The sequence below is a fragment of the Panicum virgatum genome, chromosome 3K, assembly GCF_016808335.1.
Source record: "Panicum virgatum strain AP13 chromosome 3K, P.virgatum_v5, whole genome shotgun sequence".
Lineage (NCBI taxonomy): Eukaryota > Viridiplantae > Streptophyta > Magnoliopsida > Poales > Poaceae > Panicum > Panicum virgatum.
The window spans coordinates 5145343-5167088 of record NC_053138.1 but is presented as its reverse complement, the minus strand read 5'-3'; the positions used below and the strand labels follow the sequence as shown (position 1 = coordinate 5167088).

Below are 21746 nucleotides of genomic sequence, written 5' to 3'. Positions count from 1 at the left end.
CTCCAGTGGTTCCTCCTGGTGGCTAGAGCTGTAAATCTGGGCCGTGCTTAATGGACTGGCACGAGTACGGCCCGAAAACCTGGGCACAAAGCCCGGCCCAGGACGAAAACAACTGGGCCGTGCTGGCACGGCACGAAGGGCGGGCTGGGCCGTGCCTGAGATTTCGGCCCATCGTGCCGCCCGGCACGATGGGCCGAAATCTCAGGCACGGCCCAGCCCGCCCTTCGTGCCGTGCCAGCACGGCCCGGTGTCCTGGGCCGTGCCTGGGCCGGCCCGGCAGCTGCAGATCTGGAGGATCACTAGTGTTAATTTCTTGTAATTTTTATCATTGTGGAAAAAAAAACCTTTCAAATGGTGGTATTCATGATCTGTGGGCCGTGCTTGGGCTGGCACGGCCCGAAGGTGGCCCGACGTGCTTTTGGGCCGTGCTGGGCCGTGGTTTCAGGTCTTAGGCCCAGCACGGCACGGCCCGGTAAAATTCCATGCCTTATCGGCCCGGCACGGTTCAGCCCGAAGCACGATGGGTCCGTGCCGTGCCGGCCCGGCACGGTTCAGCCCGAAGCACGATGGGTTCGTGCCGTGCCGGCCCGGCACGGCCCAACTTTCAGCTCTACTGGTGGCTGCCCCCATGCGCAAGTACGTCATCCCCCGGCTGTTCCGGACGTGCATCTGGCTGGCCTACATCAGCAGCGACGCCCTGGCCATCTACGCGCTGGCCACCCTCTTCAACCGCCACGCCAGGGCCACCGGCGATAAGCAGCCGGCGAGCCCCCTGGAGGTGCTGTGGGCGCCCATCCTCCTGATCCACCTCGGCGGGCAGCGGGAGCTGACGGCCTACGAGATCGAGGACAACGAGCTGTGGACGCGGCACACGGTGACCCTGGTGTCCCAGGTCACGGTGGCCGTGTACGCCTTCTACAAGGCGTGGCCCAGCACCAGCGACGACCGGAGGCTGCTGGCGTCGGCGATCCTGCTCTTCATCACCGGCTTCCTCAGCTTCTGCGAGAAGCCGTGGGCCCTCTACAGGGCCAGGATCAACAGGCTCACCGCCGTGTCCGCCATGCTCGACGAGGAGCCCGATGATGCTGGCAAACTCGGCTTCTGCTGCTTCACTACCGATAAGTTGAAGAAGTGATGGGCGGCGGCCGATGGGCATCAGCTGTCGGAGAGGGACAAGGTGCACATGATCCTCTCGGACCTGTCTCTGTACGCCGCCGCGGATGATCTGAAGCAACCCCTGAATCCTCTGGATCCCGGCGAGGACGTCCTGCGCTGGCTCCGCAAGGCGTTCCGGCTCATCTACACGCGGGCCAACATGACCACGCCCGCGTACGTGGCCTACCACCTGCTGCTGGTCCCGTCCCTGCACGCCGCCGCCATCGCGCTCTTCGCCACCATCCCCAGCAAGCGCCGCCGCTACGACGGCACGGACGTCGAGGTGACGTACATCCTGATGTGCCTCACCGCCGCGCTGGACGTGCTGGCGGTGTGCGTCCGCGGCCTGGTGCATCTGTGCCTGCTCATTGCGGGTGTCCCGGCCCTGTGCGAGACCATCCCCGAGTACAACCTCGTGGACTCGGTGCTCCGGAGGATGCGGACGTGCCCCGGGTGCCTCCTAAAGTGCGCCGCCTGCGTGGGCTTCAGCGAGGAGTTTTTCCATTTCAGGCGGCGCCGCGATCGCGAGCTGTACGCCATGGTGAAGGATTCCTTGGTCTTAGACGTGCTCAAGGTTGGGAAGGTGAAGGCGCTCAAGGGCCTCGATCTTTCCACCTACAGAAGCTTCGCCGGGGCCACCGAAAACTGGGCGCTAGGTGACGACCTCACAAGGGTTTGTAGCACCCGCATGAGGCGCAGCCTCCGAGCATCGTTCGACAAGAGTGTGCTCACCTGGCACATGGCCACAGATCTCTGCTTCCGCATGCTGCCATGCCACCTGCAGACACGGCGGCGTCTCATTATTATTCTCAGCAGCAGGAGCAGGCGGGCCTGTCTGCTGCCGGCCCCAGCAGCTCCCACCACCACTCTTCCTCTGACCATGAGCTCCACCTCCGTCGTCAGCTGTGCACGCAGGCAATCTCCAACTACATGGTCCACCTGCTCAACTTCCGCCCCGAGATGCTCATGACCGGCAGCAGGAAGCACCTCTTCACCCGGGCCCAGCGACACATGAAGTGCATCCTCGCCGCCCAAGACGGCATCCGGCTCAAGCTCCAGAGAAAGCAACACCTCGATGCCGCAGACCTGATGAAGATCAAGCACCAGGCGCAGGCGGATGATGATCATTCAACAAAGCACAGGCGGCGCTACGCAGCCGATCTCATCCGCGAGGCTTGCGAGCTCGCAGAGGAGCTGATGGGCATCGACAACGACGAGACCCGGGGCCGCTTGATGTACCGCGTCTGGGTGGGCATGCTCTGCTACTCGGCCAGCATGTGCAGGGGCTACCTCCATGCCAAGAGCTTGGGTGAGGGAGGCGAGTTCCTCTCCGTCATCTGGCTCCTCATCTCGCTCAAGGGGGGCGAGACCTTGGCGGACAAGCTTCAGATGCCGGAGACAGAAGATGGCGACTGGGACTGGAACGTTGTGCATACGGACGAGGTCGAGGTGTAATAATTTCTTCTCATGCTTGCTTCTCTTGTATTTTCGGTTGGTTTTTCGATCTTCCGCTGCATGCATCCATCAGTCCCCGCACCGTGTGCATGCAGCTTGCATGCCTCAGCTCTTATATAAATAATCTACAGTAATAGTACAACCCAGCTGTTTGTTAATTTGTGCTTGTAATTGTGGAATCACAAATCATGCACAAGCTGAAACACACACATGGTCCTAGTTACCAGTGACGAGGGACCGAGGAGAGATCGATAGTAAGCCTATATATCGTTTTAGATACTATGTATAGTATTTTGTTATAATGCATCTAGGTGCTGCAACTGGATTGTGTCCGGTCGCAACCGGGTGCGTGGCTCTGAGCTGCAACCGGTTCGCGTCCAGTTGCAAACCGTTCTGTCGAGTTGCAATTGATCTACTCTTTCAGTTGTAATCGATGTATAATCTCTCGGTTAGCAACTGCAGGGTGAGTGCATTTTGCATAGAGAATGCACCTTGTTGCATTTTAGTCTCGTTGTGTGGGCATGTGCATGTCTGCCCTTATGTTGTAGAATTACACACAGAAACCATGCATACTGTATTAGAATTTACATAATAAATCTATTATTTTATTATTTGGCCAATAAACGGAGTCTTCACGTTCACTCTCAAGCCCTAGAAATTCCCACGTTAATCTGAGAAAAATAGAAAAATAAAAATTACCTACCACTGCAATTATGATAAAAATTAGCTTAAAATACCCTTGTGCCTAATTAAAAATCACCCACCAATGCCATTATGAAAAATTAAATATACAATATCATTTAGCTATGTGTCAGTTACAAATATATACTATTAATAAAAACTAAAGCTAACAACAATCAATCAAAATAAAATAAAAATAAGAATAATTATCTGCATAATATTATTAAAGCTCAACAAATCGAATTGTTATTATAGGTAGATCATATAGTTGAAATGTTTTAATCAATAATAAGACATAATTTACGATAATAAACAAGATGATGTATGGTTAAAAAATAGTATAATCTTTAAGTAAGGATACAACGACATATAATTTTTTGAATTTTTAATACTATCCGCGCAAATGCGCAGGCTATATGGTTAGTTAGATTTATTTATGTTGTAGCTAGCTACAGTCATGAGTCATGAGTCATGACACGGAGATGGAGATCTAATAAAAGAATGATCTTAGCCTGGCCCTCAAGAATGCATACGGACTTGAGAACAAGCTCACCACTACCGGATTCACTGGCTTTGCCGAGTGCCGGTTACACTCGGCAAACGCCACTCGGCAAAGCCTCACACGGCAAAGGAATCTTTGTCGAGTGTCGGATTTCGGGCACTTGGCAAAGACTTTGCTGAGAGCCTTGGCACTCGGCAAAGCAACCACATGGCGCCACCCTGGGCCGGCACTTTGCCGAGTGGCTCGGCAAATAGTTTTTTTACAGTGAGTTGCAAAAACAATGGAACTAAATTAACATAATACAAGAAAACCTATTATTTCATGCATAATTATTTCAAACTCAAATTAACATAATTTGAATTTCAAGTTTCAAGATTTTATGCAAGAAAACCTATTATTTCATGTGTTTCTAAAGTCGAATTGAATTTATATCAACAAATTTGTTTTGATGAGGTATGTATAAAAAATTTAGTGACTACCAACTAAATAATTTGCCAAAATAAAGCAACAAATTATGGTTCATGCTTTCATGCAAAAAAACCTATTATTTCATGCGTTTAAAGATCAACTTAAAACTAAATATAATGATTTTCAATGTGTGCCAAAAAATAATTTAATATATAGATAACAAATTCAAAAATTAACCAAATTTTCACAAGACACATGTTTTGTAGTTATTTCTCTATATAAAAAGTTTCACATTGAAAATCATATGCGACTTTCATTTCAACCACAAATCCAACCGGATACTACACATCTCTCCGAAACTTCTTCGGAGATTCTCCGGCTTATAAGTGGCGTACACTGTCACATGTCCGAAACATTGTCAATTTTTTTCCACTCTATCCTCGCATGAAACCAAGAGATTTGCACAATTCCCATGATTTTCAGACATTGCATGCTATTTTTGGTTTTTTCCGAACGTCCGTGCACAAGCTTGTGATCAAATTTCTTGATAAAGATGCTTCAACTTTTAAGTTCTTTCTCGCATACGGCATCAGTTTTGATTCAGGTACATAAATATCAAATTTCCATTCATTGATTTCGAAATTTCGACCCACTTCTAATTTTAAATTTACTTCGACGGATTATTCCCCGCAAACAAAAAAATTAAAGAAAAATAGTAAACCAATCAATAAAATTATTTTATGTTACTAGGAATTACATTATCAAATTTAAGTGGAGACCAAAAAAATTTGAAGGCCCAAAATTTTTTTTTTAACCAAGTTTGTCGAGTGCCTGGGCACCAGCACTCGACAAAAGAAGCTTTGCCGAGAGCCACGCCAGCGCACTCGGCAACATTTCTACTTTGTCGAGTGCCAGCTGGAGACACTCGGTAATATTTCACCTTTGCCGAGTGCCAGCTGGAGGCACTCGGCAAAGAGTTGACGCCGTCAGCCCCCCTGACGGGCGGCGCACGGCGGGCGCGCGTGCTGGGCACGTGCTCGAGCTTTGCCGAGTGCCGCCCGGCCAGCACTCGGCAAAGGAGACACGTTGCCGAGTGCCTTGATTTGCCGACGGCCTGCACTCGGCAACGCCCGGGCCGGCATGCCGTGTGCCAGATTCCTGCTGAGTGTCCGCGGCCTGGCACTCGGCAAACCATATCTTTGCCGAGTGCCCGTGGTCTGGCACTCGGCAAAAACCGAGACATTCGGCAACTATCGGTTTTCCGGTGGTGCACGGGCTTATCTATATCTTCTTCGGGCTTCACCATTTCCAGGCCGGCCGATTTGTCTCTGTCTCTGTTCCTGCTTGATGCTGCTCCTGAGCTCTTCCTTGTCAACGCCTACGACGCGGCCCAGCACCGTGTAGCCCTGCTTGAGCAGCAGAAACGTCGGCAGGGCCTCCACTGTCATGCGCTGCGCGAATTGCTGCATCCAAGATAGTCATCAGCGGCGTTCCGATCCGTTCAAATAATGAACTCGTGCGCGCAAAACTAAAGTTACCCTGAATTTGGTGATGTCAAGCGAGCAAAAGTCAGCATAGTCTTGCAACTCGTATGCAAGTCCTCTCCCGGGGGGGTTTCCATCTAGCACCTTGCTCATGTATTTGCACGGTTCCGACCACGGCGCCGTGAACTCCAGCACCAGCTGAGAATTGAGATGCGATACAGTGACGATGAGCAGATCGATCGAGAAGCAGCTAGCTAGCCCATGGTATATTTTTCCTTTCCATCAGAGATTCAGAGATGAGAGAAGAAACGCACCAACTTGTTGCCATTCTCAGCATTGCTCATGATTCCTTGAGCTCCTGCCCATCGGCGACGGACTTCACGGTGATCTTCGTCGTCGACGATGGTGCTTCCATCTTTTGCTTTCCTGCTGAGAAGGCCGGGATTCCGCTGTTGTATATTCAATAAGTTGATGAAAAAGAAAGTAGTGCAACAAGTCATAAGACAAAAAAACAAATAGAAATCACTAGAAAAGAGGAAAAGCACTGTGCTTATATTACATGCATACATCTCTCCTTGCTTTAAAAAAAAAAAAGTAGCTCGATCGCGGATCGTGTAGAAACGGCAGTGCTGGGTCATAGCTTTACAGGGCCGGAAAGAGGATGGTTACTGTAGTATCATTGTATCAAATCATCAATTAATTATCATCATTAGATTCGTCGCGAAAAATTACACCCATCTCTAAAATTTTTTTGCAAATAGACTTTATTTAGCACACCATACATGCGAGATTCTTTTGTAGCGCTAGCTAGCCCTTTGAAAGCAAACAAGGCCTATATGCTCGTAAAATTTTCACGCAATATCTGACTTCTCCGAGAAGGTAAGGTGAACGATTCCAAGCTTTGTTTAGTGGTTTTTCTTTGTTAAAAGCGAATCCGTACATTCCTGATAGCAGCATCCTCGAGTCTTTTTTTACTGATTATTTCTAGTGTCTAATAATGTCGCATCCTATGTAGCAATACACTAGCAACGTTGTCGCTCTTGTTTGTGACCAACACAACAAGAGAAATATGAGTATATATTGGACTTTCCTTGCTCAAGACCTAAAAGACGCGGTGGGCATCGACTCTTCTCTTTTCCCCTTCTACAGTAAAACAGGGCGGAAAAAGGCAAAGCCGATTCCGACCCCCCCCCCCCCCCCCCCTCCGACGGTCTCGGACGGAGTAGATCGACGTCCGGCATAGCTATAGCTACTAGGTTGTACATTCTAGTAGGCTAGGTTTGCTCATTGTCGTAGTTGACGACGGAGCTTAGGGTTTCGGCGGCGGCGTCGCTGCAGGTCCGACAAATAAAGTGCATCTAGCTCTTCTCCGACGGTGATGGCGGTGTATCCGGCATCAGCTCCGGCGAGGCAGCTGCGTGGTGCTTTTGCTCTTTTGGCTTCGACTCCGACGGTCGGGAGGTGTTCTTTTGTGCTGACGGCGGCGGCGCGGCCATTAGCTGCGACATCTCCTGCAGCTCCGGTGTCCGAGTCAAGCTTTTGGTCCTCCGTGGCGAGTCCAGCGAGGTGTTCTTCGTGATCCGTCCTGTGAGGTTAGTTTGTTCCATTCGATTTGCGTTCGGATGGGAACTTTTCTCTTCCTGGTCGTCTTCCTCAGTGGAGATGGCTGTGGATTGGGGTGATGCTCTGCTTTCTTCGAGTTCGACGACAGCGGCGCTGGTTCCCCTTTTCCCTTGCCATCGCCGGAGCGGCAGCGCTGATGGTCATTCATCGTACTTAATACGTCGTCGAGGTGGTTCGCGTCGTCGAGGTGGTTCGTCGTCGTTTGCCCCTGCAGCAGATTCCAAGGCTTGGAGCTGTGCTTTGGTTGTGGCATGTGGATCTTTATCCGGACTGTCTGCCTCTCATCATGTTGTCCTCACCTGGCGATGCGACGGGCGGCGGAGGGTGCCGGAGATAAAGAAGAAAGGAGGCCTCTTGTGTGCGCTTCTTGTATTTTCTTTTAAGTTCATGGGTGCTCCTATAAAATGGGTTTGTACTGTGCGTGTACGTGCAATATAATCCCATTCCGTTCGGAAAAAAAAAGGTTTGTGTTTCTAAAAAAAAGGGATATTTATCAGGTATGTCCTAGGTTCTAAACTTTTCTCCATATATGAGGCATTCCCTAATCCCAGAATTCAGGCCCCGTTTGGGAGGGCTCCCGCCTGCTCCGGCTTTGGTATTGTAGCCGTGCCAAAGAGGCCCTCAGTTTGACCACCACGTTCAGAAAACTTACGCTACCCGGCGTTCAAAAATAACAAATAACATATAGGAATTTGTGCAGCTATAGACATTTTTTCTGCATCCAAAAATTACATATTTAGCAAAGAAAATGTGTTTTCTCATGTTTTTAAATTTATATGAGTAAATGTTTTCATAGATAAAAACATTTACTAAATAAACAGCATGTACAGAATATTATATTGAAAGGACCATCTATATGGAAGAGAAAGAGGATAAGGTGCTCATCTGCACCACAATCACATGTGCTCTAAATGTTCAAGCAAGACATTTGTCCACTTGGTAAGATACGGTTTCAGCTGTCAAAAAAAATTATTCCATCTAATAAAGTATTCTTAGCTGGCCCACATTAACTCTGTTCGGCAGCTCCAGCAGCTTCCACCCCAACAGTATTTTCCTCTCACACCGCTCCAGCACCAATTTTCAGTCACCAGTCAGCCAACAGTATTTTTCTCTCACGCCACTCCAGCCACCAGGTCCAGTCCAGCGAACAGAAGCATTGTGTGGAAGGTGAGACGAACCAAGAAAAGATTGCAACTCCACTCCTTTTGAAAAAAAAAATATTCCAATTCCAAGTTCTCTAGTCCTTTATGAATATGTAGTTTTCTTTGAAGAAATAAAATTAAAAATATACAGAAGGCTAGAAAAAAAATATTCAACAAATGTTTTCCTGTGGCCAAAAACACATTTATTTCAGGTCATGCGTCAATCTCCTTCATCCCTTCTCCCATATTTTCCCTCTTTTCCCTGGCATGCTTCCTTTCTTTCCATTTTGTTCCCTTCGGCCTTTTTAGCATGCACATGACCCAAGAGAAAAAAACAGGCCTTCATGTGTGTTTCACTACTATAACCAACTGGCCCATGCGCATTGGGCCGTTTGCAGTCCAGTCCAGCCTATGCCATTGAAGCAAACCCACTATCAGAACTGTGTCAGCCCAGGACGCAAGCCTAGCAAGGTCTCACCGTCTCATTAGAGAAAGGCCACGCCACTCTGTTCCTGACGATTTTTCTTTAAACTGTCAGCTTCACTGTGGTAAGCATGAGTGAGGTACCACAAAGCAAGCACTGAACCAATCTCACGCGCCAAGACGTGACTCGTTACGATGCCTACACACATACACACACACACACACACACACACACACACACACACACACACACACACACACACACACACACACACACACACACACACACACAATCCTATCTATGATCTCCGGTCAGATCAAAACTAAGAACACAATCAACCATAGTTTACTGCAATCCTTGCCTGTAAACAATTTTGTTCTAATCAGTTTGGCACGCAACGACGTTGTTATCATTGACTTGACCTTGTTTAGATAATTAGCTAGCTACATGACAATTTCCCGTTAAACTGTCAGCTTCAGAGTTTCAGACATGAGATGCAGCAACAAACCACTGAACAAACCACCTGCCGAGACGTGCCTTCCGACCTCAGATCCGAACCAAGAACACCATCAACGATAGTTTACTGCGATGCTGGCTTACCTGTAAAGAATTTACTTCTTGTCAGCGTGGCACGCAGCAACGTAAACCGTTGACTTGAACTTCTTCAGATAATAAGCAAGCGACCTCACATGACATGGATAAAGCAAGGTCACCTGCAATGCAAGTACCATCCAGCCCAAATCAACGCCCCCCCCCCCCCCCCCAATCAATGAGCCATGAGCTCCCTCGCCGCCGCGTCCACACTGCTGCTGATCGCTGTCAGCTTGCTCCACGCATCGCCACGCGCCGGAGCGGCTCGCCGCAGCCTCAACCGGGGCGACGCCATCGCCGTCGAGGACCATGCCGCAGACTTCCTGGTGTCCCCGGACGGCACCTTCGCCTGCGGGTTCTACAACGTGTCCCCCACCGTCTTCACCGTCTCCGTCTGGTTCGCGCGAGCCGCCGGCCGCACCGTGGTCTGGACCGCCGCGCCCGCGCGCCCCGTGCACAGCACGGGCGCCCGCGTCGCCCTCGACCGCCGCGGCGGCGCGCTCGTCCTCACGGACTACGACGGCGACGTGGTCTGGAATTCCACCGCCGCCCAGACGGCGGCGCGCGCCCGGCTCCACGACACGGGCAACTTGGTGCTCGAGGACGCCGGCGGCAACACGTTGTGGCAGAGCTTCGACAGCCCCACGGACACGCTGCTCCCGGCGCAGCGGTTCACGGCGGCGAGGCACCTGGTGTCGCGCGGTGGCAGGGGCAGGCTGCTCGCCGCCGGCTACTACAGCCTGGGCTTCAGCGACTACGCCATGCTCTCCCTCTTCTACGACAACCACAACTTCTCCAGCATCTACTGGCCCAACCCCTACAACAACTACGTCGCCAACAAGCGCAAGATCTACAACTTCACTCGCGAGGCCGCGCTCGACGCGCTCGGCCAGTTCCTCTCCAGCGACGACGCCGGCTTCGTCGCCGCCGACCTCGGCGCCGGCGTCAGGCGGCGCCTGACGCTGGACGCCGACGGCGACCTCAGGCTGTACAGCCTCGACGCGGCGACGGGGGCGTGGACGGTGGCGTGGATGGCGTTCGGCAACCCCTGCATCATCCACGGCGTCTGCGGCGCCAACTCGGTGTGCCTCTACGCGCCCGCGCCGGCGTGCGTCTGCGCGCCGGGGCACGAGCGCGCCGACGCCGGCGACTGGACCAAGGGATGCAGGCCGGTGTTCCGGCGCGACTGCTCGCGGCCAACGAGGCTGGTGGCGCTGCCGCACACCGACTTCTGGGGCTACGACCTCAACGACGGCGAGATCACTCCGTTCGACGCGTGCGCGCAGAGGTGCCTGGGCACCTGCGCGTGCGTGGCGTTCCAGCACAAGCAGAACATGGAGTGCTACCTCAAGAGCGTCCTCTTCAACGGCAGGACGTTCCCGGGTTTGCCGGGGACCGTGTACATCAAGGTCCCAGCCGACTTCGACATGCCGGAGTTCCAGGTGCATCAATGGCGGGAGCACGGTGGCGCCCTCGCCATCGATGAAGACATCCCCCGGTGCGACACTGGCAATGGCAGTGCAGAGGTTCTCCTTCATGTCTCCACCGATAATGGCGCGAGAGATGTGGGGAAGCCAGTGTGGCCGTACTTGTACGGATTCCTTTCGGCGATACTCGTCGTCGAGGCGGTCGTCATCGGGTTCGGCTGCTGGCTCTTCTCCAGCAGGGGTCTCTTCAGGCCATCAAGGGTGTGGGCAGTTGAGGAAGGCTACAAGCTGATGACCAACAACTTCCAGAGGTACACCTACTCGGAGATCAAGAGAGCCACCGGCAACTTCACCGACGTCATTGGCAGCGGCGGCTCCGGCGTCGTTTACAAGGGGATCCTTGAGGACGACAGGATGGTGGCCGTCAAGGTGCTCAAGAACGTGAGCCAGAGTGAGCAAGAGTTCCAGTCCGAGCTGAGTGTGATAGGAAGGATCTACCACATGAACTTGGTCAGGATGTGGGGGTGCTGCTCTGAGGGAAAACACAGGATTCTGGTCTCTGAACACATTGAAAATGGGTCACTTGCAGAGATGCTGTTTGACAGGGAGAAGGCGTCGGATACTGTTCTTGATTGGAATCAACGGTTTCAGATCGCTTTAGGCGTTGCAAAAGGATTAGCGTACCTTCATAGTGAGTGCTTGGAATGGATCATCCACTGTGACATGAAGCCTGAGAACATACTTCTGGACAAGGACTTGGAGCCTAAGATAACCGATTTCGGGTTGGCGAAACTGCTGAACCGAGACGGTTCCGATGCGAATCTGTCCCGGATCAGGGGAACCAGAGGGTACATGGCCCCAGAGTGGGTGTCATCTAGCTCACCGATCACAGAAAAGGTTGATGTGTATAGCTATGGAGTGGTGCTACTTGAGCTGGTGAAGGGGGTTAGGGTTTCAGAATGGGTGATCCATGGGGTTAAGTTTGCTGACATGGATACTAGGATGGTTGTTAAGGCAATCCATGATAAGATGGAAAACAGCGATCAGGAAAGATGGGTGAAGGATCTTATCGACCATCGACTGAATGGTGAATTCGATCATGTGCAAGCGAAGGCGATGCTCAAGATCGCCGTTTCATGCCTGGAGGAAGACAGAGGCAAGCGGCCCAACATGAGCACTGTTTTGCAGGCGCTCATGTCAGTTGAAGATGAAGCAAGGTGACAGTCTTGTTTTTGCTGTCCGTCCATGTTTCGTTGAACTGAAATCTTTATCGTCAATGCAGCACTCTGATGTCGGTTAGCTTATGTACTGTAATTATTTCAGGCTACTAATTTTCTCTAAGGGGTTAACATTACATTGTGTTGAACTACAGGGTTTGAAATGAATGCTTCTATTGCTATTCGCCAAGGCTTCCCTCTTTTTTTTTCTTTGGCATTGCAATCACAACTGCTTGCCGTTTACGGCTAAACAAAGGCAAAAGATTATTCTCAAGAGTAAATGCCCAAACAAAATTACCACTTGCAACCTAGAAATCATACTTGGTTACTGGGGTTGCTCAAAAGCTACTAGCTGTAAGAGTTCGCAGAGACCTCGAGGCACCTAATTCTGATCATACAACACGCCTACCAAGACCATTTGTTCACAAAGTCAGCGCTAAAGATGAGCAACTAGAAGAGCTGACTTGGAGTAAAATTCAAGTTTTATACTATCATAGAGCTCAGCTGTTGCCGGCAAGTGGTGTGAACGTGGGATCAATTCTTGTCCGCTTCTCCAACTACACTTTGGAAATCCTTCCATACCAAGCACTGTGCATCAACCAATGTACTGCAGCTCGAGACAAGAAAAAAAAATAGGAAACTCTGTTCTTACTTTTTTTTAGCACACTGTTCTTACTACTTGCAAGCAGAGAACGGGAAGATATATGGGCTGAATAGCCCGAGTGCTTGGGCCACCCTGCTGCTGGTGGCTTGACCAAAAGGTCCACTAGGCCCACCTACTGGTTCTTCCTGAGGTTAGTGATTTTTTTTTTTCGAATCGAGATTTTACCCCATTTCCATTAAGAAACGGAAATACTTGAGTTCAAGTACCACCCGAACGGGCGCAGAAACAGAGGGAAACAAAAGGGGAAATCCTCTAGACATCCTCTAACCCCCGCCTAACTTGATTCAAGCCAGGTATCCAGGGGTTTGAACAACAAACTTAGGCTTCCTAAGAGAGCGCCCAAAAAGGAGGAAACAATCACCAGAGAAAAACTCAAGCCATTTACAAATTCAATACGGCCATCTAATTATTTAACATCCAGAGACTACTGACGGGGGTAGAAGCACGCTACAGCTCCTCCTGGTCACTTGTGTCATCTTCGTTCGACGGAAGTTGAGGAAGACGGTTGTAGAGTCCCAGCTGCGCCACCGCATCGTCCTCCTGGTTCCGCTCGGCCACCGCTGCAGTATCCATCACAGTCTGAAGCCAGAGCGGCGGGGTAGTATGCACCTGGCGAGCAAGAATACGATGTGCGCACGAGAGGATGATCTTTACTCCCGCAGCAAGTTGACCTTGAAGTTCCGGGGTATACAAACCTGCCCAAAATTCAATTAAAGCACAAGCATGAATCTCAATTTCAAGTGGATTCTTTATCAGTTTTTTTTTTATCAAAGCACACCTTATTTCGGGATTTCCAAATTGCCCAGCAGATTGCAGCAAAACACAAGGTGTGCACACCAGCTCCACCAGGAAGCCAAAAATTCACCCAGGCTCTATAATGCCCCACCTCATGTGGAGTGTTATTAGCACCTAAATAAATGCCAAAAATCCCCCAGACCACTTTGGTTATGCTGCATTGGAAGAAAAGGTGGTCAAGCTGTTTCAGGATATGAACAAAAATAACATGTAGGGTCTCCAACCCAATTTCTTCTGATCATGGTATCTTTAGTAAGAATGGCTTTCTGCTCCAGAAGCCAGCAGAAAATTTTGATTTTATATGGAATCTTAGCTTTCCATATGTGTCCAAAGTGGCAGCCATTGTCATCAGAGGTTAGTTTATCATATATAGACTTAGAGGTAAAACCTTTTCTGTGCCATGCCCACCGAACCACATCATGTTCATTTGAGAAAGGGAAGGAAAAGGCCAGGTTAACTACATCCACCCATTGCTCGAAAAGAATGGGGGGCAGCCACCTAGTGAAATGTAACTGACCATTTTTTTTCCAGAATTCCAGCACTGTGCACTTTTTCATGTCACACAGATCAAAGAGGATAGGGTACATAACACATAGGGGTTGATGAGTGAGCCAAGGGTCAAGCCAGAAAAGTGTTTTGTCCCCTCTATTGGTTTGGATTTTCCTCCCCTTCAAGTACACACATCTTATCTGAAGTAAATCCTTCCATATAGGAGAGTCATCCATTCTTCCCTTAACAGTGGACACTAAATCATTAGAAAGGTATTTCTTTTGAATAATTTGTTGCCAAAGTCCCTCTTCATTCTTAAGTTTCCACCACCATTTGCATAGTAAGCTAATGTTCATCTTCTGAATATCTTTAATGCCCAGCCCCCTTTTGTTTTTACTTTTACAGATTGTAGTCCATCTAACTAGGTGGTATTTCCTTTTAAGACTACCACCTTGCCAGAAAAAAGATCTCTGCCCATCTAATTTCTTGGCTATTGTCTTGGGTAGTAAGTAAATTGACATGTGATAGATAAAAGAACTGGACAAATTAGCTGAGATGAGAGTGGTTCGACCAGCAATAGACAAGGATCCACCTTTCCAACCAGCCAGTTTCTTCTCATTCTTTTCCACTAGGTGAATCCAATCTTTGATGTGTAACCTACTTGGGCTAATTGGAACCCCAAGATATCTGATAGGGAATTTCCCTGTCTGACAATTAAACAATTCAGCATACTGTAGGTCAAGAGCACCATCTCCATGGATGGTAACAATTTCACTCTTAGAGAAATTAATCTTTAGTCCAGACATTAGCTTATAAAGGTATAGAAGGAGTTTCATATTCCTGGCACTCTCTATGTCGTTTTTTCAGGCAAACAATTGTGTCATCAGCGTACTGTAACAAACCACACCATTGGGTATCAAATTACTTGCCAAACCAGTTATAGCACCATCAAGTTTTGCTTTTCTCACCATTCTAGCCATACAATCTGCCACAAAGTTAAAAAGATTAGGAGAAAGAGGATCCCCCTACCTCACCCCTTTGTGGCTGACAAAGTATAGGGCCACGTTTTATCGTTGAGTTTCACACTACCTGAGGTTAGTGATCTGGTTGAGCGATGACCCCAGATTGACGAAACTAGCCTGGAAGAAGCCGTACATGCTCCTTGCCGGGGTCGAGGATGGCGCGGAGGACCTCATCACGGCCGTCGACGAAGCCACGATGGGCAGGGCAGGACAGGAAGACAACAGCCGCGGCACACTACTACAAAAAAGGTTTTCTGAGGCGGGCGAAAATGGTTTTCCAAGGCGGTCTGCCCCATCCGCCTCCCCTTCACCGTCACGGTAAATCCAAGATTTACCGAGGCGGATCACTGCCCGCCACGGTTAATAAAACAAAAAATTAAAAAAGAGAGAAAAAGCCCGGCGAGCCCATCACAGGCCCGCCGAGCCCATCCGCCGCCGCCGCCGCGGTGCGGGGCCGTCCGCCCGCAGCCGCGTCCTGCCGCCGCTCGGGGCTGTCCGCACGCCGTGCTTGGGGTCGTCCGCTCGGGGCTGGCCGTGCTGCCGGATCTGGCCTCCCGGGCCACGCCGCTGCCGGATCCGACATCCCGGGCCGGCCGCGCCGCCGGATCCGGCCTCTCGGGCCGCGCGGGCACGAGGACGCGCCGCCTCGCCGCCGTGAGGCCCGCCGGAGCGAGAGAGAGAGGGAGGAGGGGCAGCCGGGCGACGCTGGGAGAAGGGACGGCCAGGCGGCGCTGGGAGGAGAGGGAGGAGCAGGAGGCCCCGCCCCGGATCCGCGCCCGCCGCCGCTCGCTGGTAGGAGCGGGAGGAGCAGGGGTCTCGGTTAATTGATTTTGTGAGGCGGTTTTTTGTAATCGTCTCAGTTAATAAAAAGTGACCGCCTCGGTTAATGCTGGCTATTTACCGAGACGATTATTTTTCCTACTCGCCTCCGAGGCAATTTCCAAGTGTCTCGCAAAATAGAATTTTGTAATAGTGGCATTCGCCGGCCGGAGGTGGTCGGCCGGCAGGACGAAGCCGTCGGGGATCGACGACACGTGGGGCGGGGTCAGGTGGAGCATCTTCTCCATGGAAGCTGATCGATCGCCGTATCGTAGGAAGGGAAATGAAGAGATCGAGCAGCTAGAGGATTGATCGGATCGGAGCAAGAAACAGTGCGTTGGACGGTGTTCCTTTGGCCGCTGCGGCGTGCCGGACCTCGATCGATGACGAGACGAGTCGACGAGTATGGGTTCGCGAGCGAGAGCGACAAGGTACGTGTTGCCGCTCAAGCACGCGCGGCGCCGTGAAGTGCTTGCCCGCTCGCCGTCTCGTCGATATCTCTTGGCCGGCTTGCGTGATCTTGCTCGCCGGCCGGCTGCCCCTTATCGACTTCTTTTTACGTGCTGCCATTTTCGTCCTGTACCGGCCCGGTGCAAGAAGTGTACCTTGTTTCTCCGAGCAGTCAGCTGATGATCCACGAATAAGTTGTCAGCATTGTACGCTAGTCATGTGACATCTTAAACCTTTTGGGAAAGACGTGCACTGCATTATTCCATCGTTCTATATATATGAGACAAAAGTTGAACTGTAGTCCGTAGCTGCTTCAATGCTTAAGGTACAGCAGAGGCGCACGTATACGTATAAAAAGAGAGAGTGTAATAGGAGCCCTTTTCCCTTGCTTGCTTTCTTTCCGGTGTTTTTTTCAAGCTCCGATACAAACAATTGATTCAAGAAGATGATAAGAGAACTCTTCGGTGTAATTTTTTTTTGTCGTTTTGTATCAACTTATTCTTCTTTTAACTACTAATTATTTTTCTTAATATGAATCAGATACGAGACACCATTCCGGCTTTCTAAAAAAATTGTGATAACACCTTGACTCTCATAACAACCAATACCAGTATACCACACAACTTGCATGTCGTTTTTTATTGCATCGTCGTATATCGTACGGATCACATACTCAGCAGCTGGAGATGTGACCGATCGAGAGATAACACTTGAGAGACATGGAAATAAACTTGGCATGACGATGGAAGAAGCTTAATCAAGGCAAATCCTTGTCAAGGACTACTTGCCCTGGTTTTTAATTTGCTTCTTCATATCTCCTGCTTCTGGTTGGCCTTGAGGTTGGTAATTTGGTTGAGCTTGGAGCCCAGGTTGACAACGTTGTGCATGCGCTTGAAGTCGCCGACCCTGAGCGTGCGGTAGCGCGGCGGGTTGCCCTCGCCGACGAACTCCTCGGCGGGGCCGACGACGCAGTCGTCCGCCGGCACGATGAACGTCGCCACCGAAATCCTCGCCGCCGCCGAGTTGGTGGCGGCGCGGTGCTCCACGCTCTTGAGCATCCCGTTGGTGACGACCTCCAGCTGCAGGCCGAAGTTGACGACGAAGGAGTTGGGCACGGGCTGCACCCTGATCCAGTCGCCCCTGTAGGCGACCTCTAGCCCGGGCACCGCGCCGGGGAGGAGGATGGTGATGAGGTCCCGGTCGCAGTGCGGCGGCAGGCCCAGCGTCCTGCTCGGGTCCGGGCACGGCGGGTAGCTGTTGATGTCGAGGGCCACGCGGCCGCCGCTGATGTCTCCCTCCAAGTAGTCCGGCCGGAGCCCCATGCCCTCGCAGAGCAGGCGCAGAATCTCCATGGCCAGGCCTCTCGCCAGCGCGGTGTAATTCCCGACAACCTCCCTGCAGCAGAACCATGATGATGCATCGTGAACAATTAATTGGTTTGAAGGAAATCAAATATAATCAGAGATCAAATTAAGCTACGCATTCATCGTCGGCCTAGTAGTAGCTGCTAGCTGAATAATGGCGGCTAGCTAGCTTACCGGAGCCTCTGCGGCTTGTGCGGCCAGTCCTTGGTGTCGCCGGAGGGCAAGGGGTAGACGAGGCGGAGGCAGTCCCGCCAGTACCTCTCGCCGAGGGTCTCGTAGTTGGTGCCGGAGAAGAGCCTGTTGGGCTTGCTCTTGTCCTCAGAGTAGAACTCCGCCTTGTCCGCCGCGGGCAGCTGGAAGAACTCGTGGCACACCGCCTCCATGTCCCGCAGCACCTGCTCGGGGACGCCATGGTTCACCACCTGCAGCGCAACCACGCACACCATACACCGGCCGACCGATCAATTCTGACGATCGATCATGAGTCATGACGCGAATTGGGATATGGAGAGCAATTAATGAAACTTGCCTGGAAGAAGCCGTGCTCCTTGCCGGCGTCGAGGATGGTGCGGCGGACCTCGTCGCGGCCGCGGGACATGTCGATGACGGGAAGAGAGACAGCGGCGGCGGCGGTCGCCGGCCGGAGGTGGTCGGCCGGCAGGAGGAAGCCGTCCGGGATCGACGACGCGTGCGCCGGGGTCAGGTGGAGCATCTTCTCCATGGAGGATCAAAGGAGGGAACACACTGGGCAGATTAATTCGGAGAGCAGATGAGCAACAGTATGAGGCAGTGCGAATGAATTGAAGCCGCTTGGTCGCTCGATCGTCGTCTTGGTGCCGTTTTGTAGGAGTAAGGAGTGGAGTGAGTGGGAGTGGGAGATCGAGCTCTCTCCTCTCTGACTCTGGCCTCTCGGGGTCTGGGCAGCAAGAAGCTTGCTGCTCTATCCTTGCGTTCTTGCCTCCATTGGCTTCGTTGTCAGTGAGAGACTGACAACGTGAAAGTTGCCGCTCAAAGCTTGGGGTGACGCCGTGCTTTGGTTTGCATTGGTTACCTGCTCGGCGCTCGCCGATCATGTGTGGGAGGGAGCGGGCGGCGGGTCGGCTGTCGCTGTCAGATTTGGTTACCTGCTGCGTCTTTCTTAAGCCATTTTTTTGTTATCTGTGGTGTGGACGACTGTGTAGCTGGTACCACATTATCATGTCGCTCCAAGTAGCCATCTGATCATGAGGAACGAGAGTACTCTATTCTGTTTGTGATGGGTGAATTATCAACCGTGCGGTGTGATCGTTCGCTTGGTCTTTGGATTGCAGGTACACGGGCGTCGAGTGTCGACGGGGAGCTGCCGTGGAGGTGCTGTGGCCGATGGACCGTGCGATGGACGGCGGTGAAGGGCAGCCGGGACCGGAGCTCGGACCGGGCGGCAGCTGTGGCGCCCACTCCTGGATCGAAGGCGCAAGCGGCGACGGAAGACGGGTTTCTTAGTTTGCGCCACAAAACCAAGGAGGTGGACGGCGGTTTAAGACGTCAAGTCGTGGAGGCACGGGCGTCGGTCTCGGGACTGACGGAGGCGACGGGCGTCGACGGCGTCTAGGGCCTCGCTGCGGGCGAGGAGGTGACGGGTGTCGGGCGGCGTCTAGGGCCGTCAGAAGGCCGAGGCGGGAACGTCGTCTAGGGCCACGGCGTGGAGGCGGGAATCTTCCCGCGCGTGAGGTTTTGGCGGTTTTCTCAAAACCGGCCACCTACCCGGGTTTCGCGGACCCTCCAAAACCGCGGACCGGATTTTCGTCGACGTGGCGGCATCGCAGCAAAGATTTCGACTCGAAGAAAGAAGCTCCGCCGTCGATCGAGGCTGTACAGCGGGGTGCTGCTGCCCGACCGGTCTGACCGGTCTGACTGCAGCCGCCGGGTATAAATACCCCAACCAGCCCGTGGCTGGGGAGTCTCTTGAGTCTTTTGTTTTCTCTGAGTTTTTCCTTCTCCCAGCCTCTGCTCTAGGTTAGAGCCAAGGACTCCAACGCAAAGAGATTTTAGATTATAGCTATTCTCTTCAATCTAGTGGGTGGATGATGGGCGGATGGCTCTAACTGTTGTATAGGTGAATTCCTCGTGATTTAATGAATGAAATTTGGTTAAGATTCACTTGTGTGTGCTGAGCATCTCGTCCTCCCTTCCTCCTTTGTGTTTTGGATTCAATTCTCCTCTTTTGGTGCGATTCTTGTTTGGAGGAGAATAATCCTTGTCTCCGTGGTTTAATGAACTCTTTGCAATGATTCTTATGCATCTAGCCTAGTGCTACACCCCCTGGAATCATGAGTTCTCACGGATTGGTGATTTCGTGTTCTTGAGAAAACCCCAATCCTCTTCGATTCTCCCTTGATTTCTCACGATCTGTTGATCCTTCGGGAGAGATCTTTTGGGGATATGTTTATGGGGTAGTTACGACACTTTCCTCCAAGTTTGATGAGATTTGGACTTCGTTTGCTCAAGATTTGCGATTTGGAGTTTTTGTTCGCGGGCTGTCTGGGAGCAACCGGTCTGACCGGTCTGTGAAACCGGTCTGACCGGTCGGCATTTTTCAAATCCCAGCCCGACAGGTCTGACCGGTCCGGGCAAACGGTCAGACCGGTCTGACTCAGTAGAGCCGCAGTTTGAGAAGTTTTCTTGCTTTGCTTCCGTTTTGGAACTTGGGTCTTTTTGGCTTTGAGATAGCTTGTCCATAACTATTTTCATTGACCTAAGTTCGAGGGTTTGTGGTGTATTGGGATATAGGCCGACAGGTTTAAATTTCGAAGAAATTTTGATCGGCTCCCATTCACCCCCCTCTGGTCGCCGGTTCGGTCCCACAATTGGTATCAGAGCTCGGTTGAGGTTTTCAGTACCTTAACCGGTTCGAAAATCACTCGGTGACCATGACAAGTCTTGGTAAGATCCCGGTGTTTTCTGGCGAGGATTATGCCTACTGGAAGGTTCGCATGAGAGCCTTCTTGCAGAGCATGGGAGCCGATGTCTGGGAGATTACCACGAACCAGCTTTACGAGGTGCTGGCTGTTCGGACCACGCCTCTTCAGGTGACCCAGCCCGAGGCTAATGCCAAGGCCGTCAATGCCTTGTTCGCTAGCGTTTCTCGTGCGGAGTTCTCACACGTCCAGGGTTTTCAGGAAGCCCACAAAATTTGGACGTGGCTTGAGAACTACCACGAGGGTACACCTCAGGTGAAGGCCAGACTGTTCGAGACTCACCGGCGTGAGTACGAGAACTTCACACAGGAGCCGGGTGAGAGCATTGACCTGATGTTCAGTCGTTTTCAGTCAATTGTGAACAAGGTCAATGCGAACAGATCTGCTGGTGCCCTTGAGTACACAGTGCACGAGAAGGCCCTTAAGTTGCTTTACGCACTTGATCGCTCTGTGTGGGATCTCAAGGTGAACACCATCATTGAGTCTACTGGTTATGAGACTCTGACGGTGAACGAGCTTTTCAGCAAGCTCAAGGCCACGGAGGTGGATAACCAGACACGAGCCAAGCTCAATGGTGCCCCTCCTTCCAAGAGCGTCGCTCTTGTGACTGGCCCAGGTGGATCGAGCTCTAACGCTAACTCTGCTCTTGGCTTTTCTCTTGCCTCTTTGCCTTCTATTTCAGATGAGCAGCTGGAGACGCTTGGCGACGACGACTTGTGCTTCCTGATCAGCAAGTTCCAGCGCGTCTACCACAACAGGCAGAGGAAGAAGAACCCCGGGTGCTACAACTGCGGCGATCTGAACCACTTCGTCGCCGATTGCCCCAAGAAGTCCGGCGGTGGCCAGAACAACTCCTTCGACTACTACCGCCACCGCGACCGCGACGAGGGAGGCTCCAACAAGGAGCGTCGGCGCCACAAGCACCGCAGTCGTGACCGGGGAGGACGCTTCGACAAGGAGTCGCTCAAGAAGCGCTTCCAGTACAAGGCCAAGAAGCGGGAGAAGGCCTTCCTGGCGCAGCTCAGCGACCTCGACAAGAGCTCCGACACCGACCGCTCTTCTTCACCGACCTCTGAC

General features: G+C 51.7%; 4 protein-coding genes across 6 annotated transcripts; 2 read left to right on the top strand and 2 right to left on the bottom strand.

Annotated features, from left to right (window-relative positions):
• Positions 1-520: 520 nt before the first annotated feature.
• LOC120700378 lies at positions 521-1404 on the top strand. Its single transcript, XM_039984591.1, has one exon. The coding sequence runs from the start codon at positions 521-523 to the stop codon at positions 1133-1135; it is 615 nt and encodes a 204-aa protein (XP_039840525.1). The 3' UTR covers positions 1136-1404.
• A 2347-nt stretch (positions 1405-3751) lies between these two features.
• Positions 3752-6325, bottom strand: LOC120700898 (thioredoxin H-type 2-like). Of its 3 annotated transcripts, XM_039985097.1 has the most exons (5): positions 6245-6290; positions 6000-6134; positions 5740-5883; positions 5475-5664; positions 3752-3844 (listed from the first exon to the last, which is right to left on the bottom strand). In XM_039985097.1, exons 1-4 carry the CDS (start codon positions 6248-6250, stop codon positions 5479-5481), a joined length of 471 nt encoding a protein of 156 aa, XP_039841031.1. In that variant the 5' UTR covers positions 6251-6290; the 3' UTR covers positions 3752-3844; positions 5475-5478. The 3 variants fall into 3 exon arrangements, 2 of the variants coding, with proteins under 2 accessions (XP_039841031.1, XP_039841030.1); XR_005685960.1 differs by lacking the exon at positions 3752-3844 and having other exon boundaries at positions 4908-5664; positions 6000-6114; positions 6245-6325; XM_039985096.1 differs by lacking the exon at positions 3752-3844 and having other exon boundaries at positions 4908-5664; positions 6000-6285.
• Positions 6326-9650: 3325 nt separating this feature from the next.
• On the top strand, positions 9651-12229 carry LOC120700377 (putative receptor protein kinase ZmPK1). Its single transcript, XM_039984590.1, has one exon. It carries the CDS (start codon positions 9651-9653, stop codon positions 12111-12113), a length of 2463 nt encoding a protein of 820 aa, XP_039840524.1. The 3' UTR covers positions 12114-12229.
• A 4724-nt stretch (positions 12230-16953) lies between these two features.
• Positions 16954-18758, bottom strand: LOC120697011 (mugineic-acid 3-dioxygenase-like). The gene is made up of 3 exons (XM_039980097.1): positions 18242-18758; positions 17887-18134; positions 16954-17743 (listed from the first exon to the last, which is right to left on the bottom strand). The coding sequence occupies exons 1-3, from the start codon at positions 18431-18433 to the stop codon at positions 17158-17160; spliced, it is 1026 nt and encodes a 341-aa protein (XP_039836031.1). The 5' UTR covers positions 18434-18758; the 3' UTR covers positions 16954-17157.
• Between the last annotated feature and the right edge of the window lie 2988 nt (positions 18759-21746).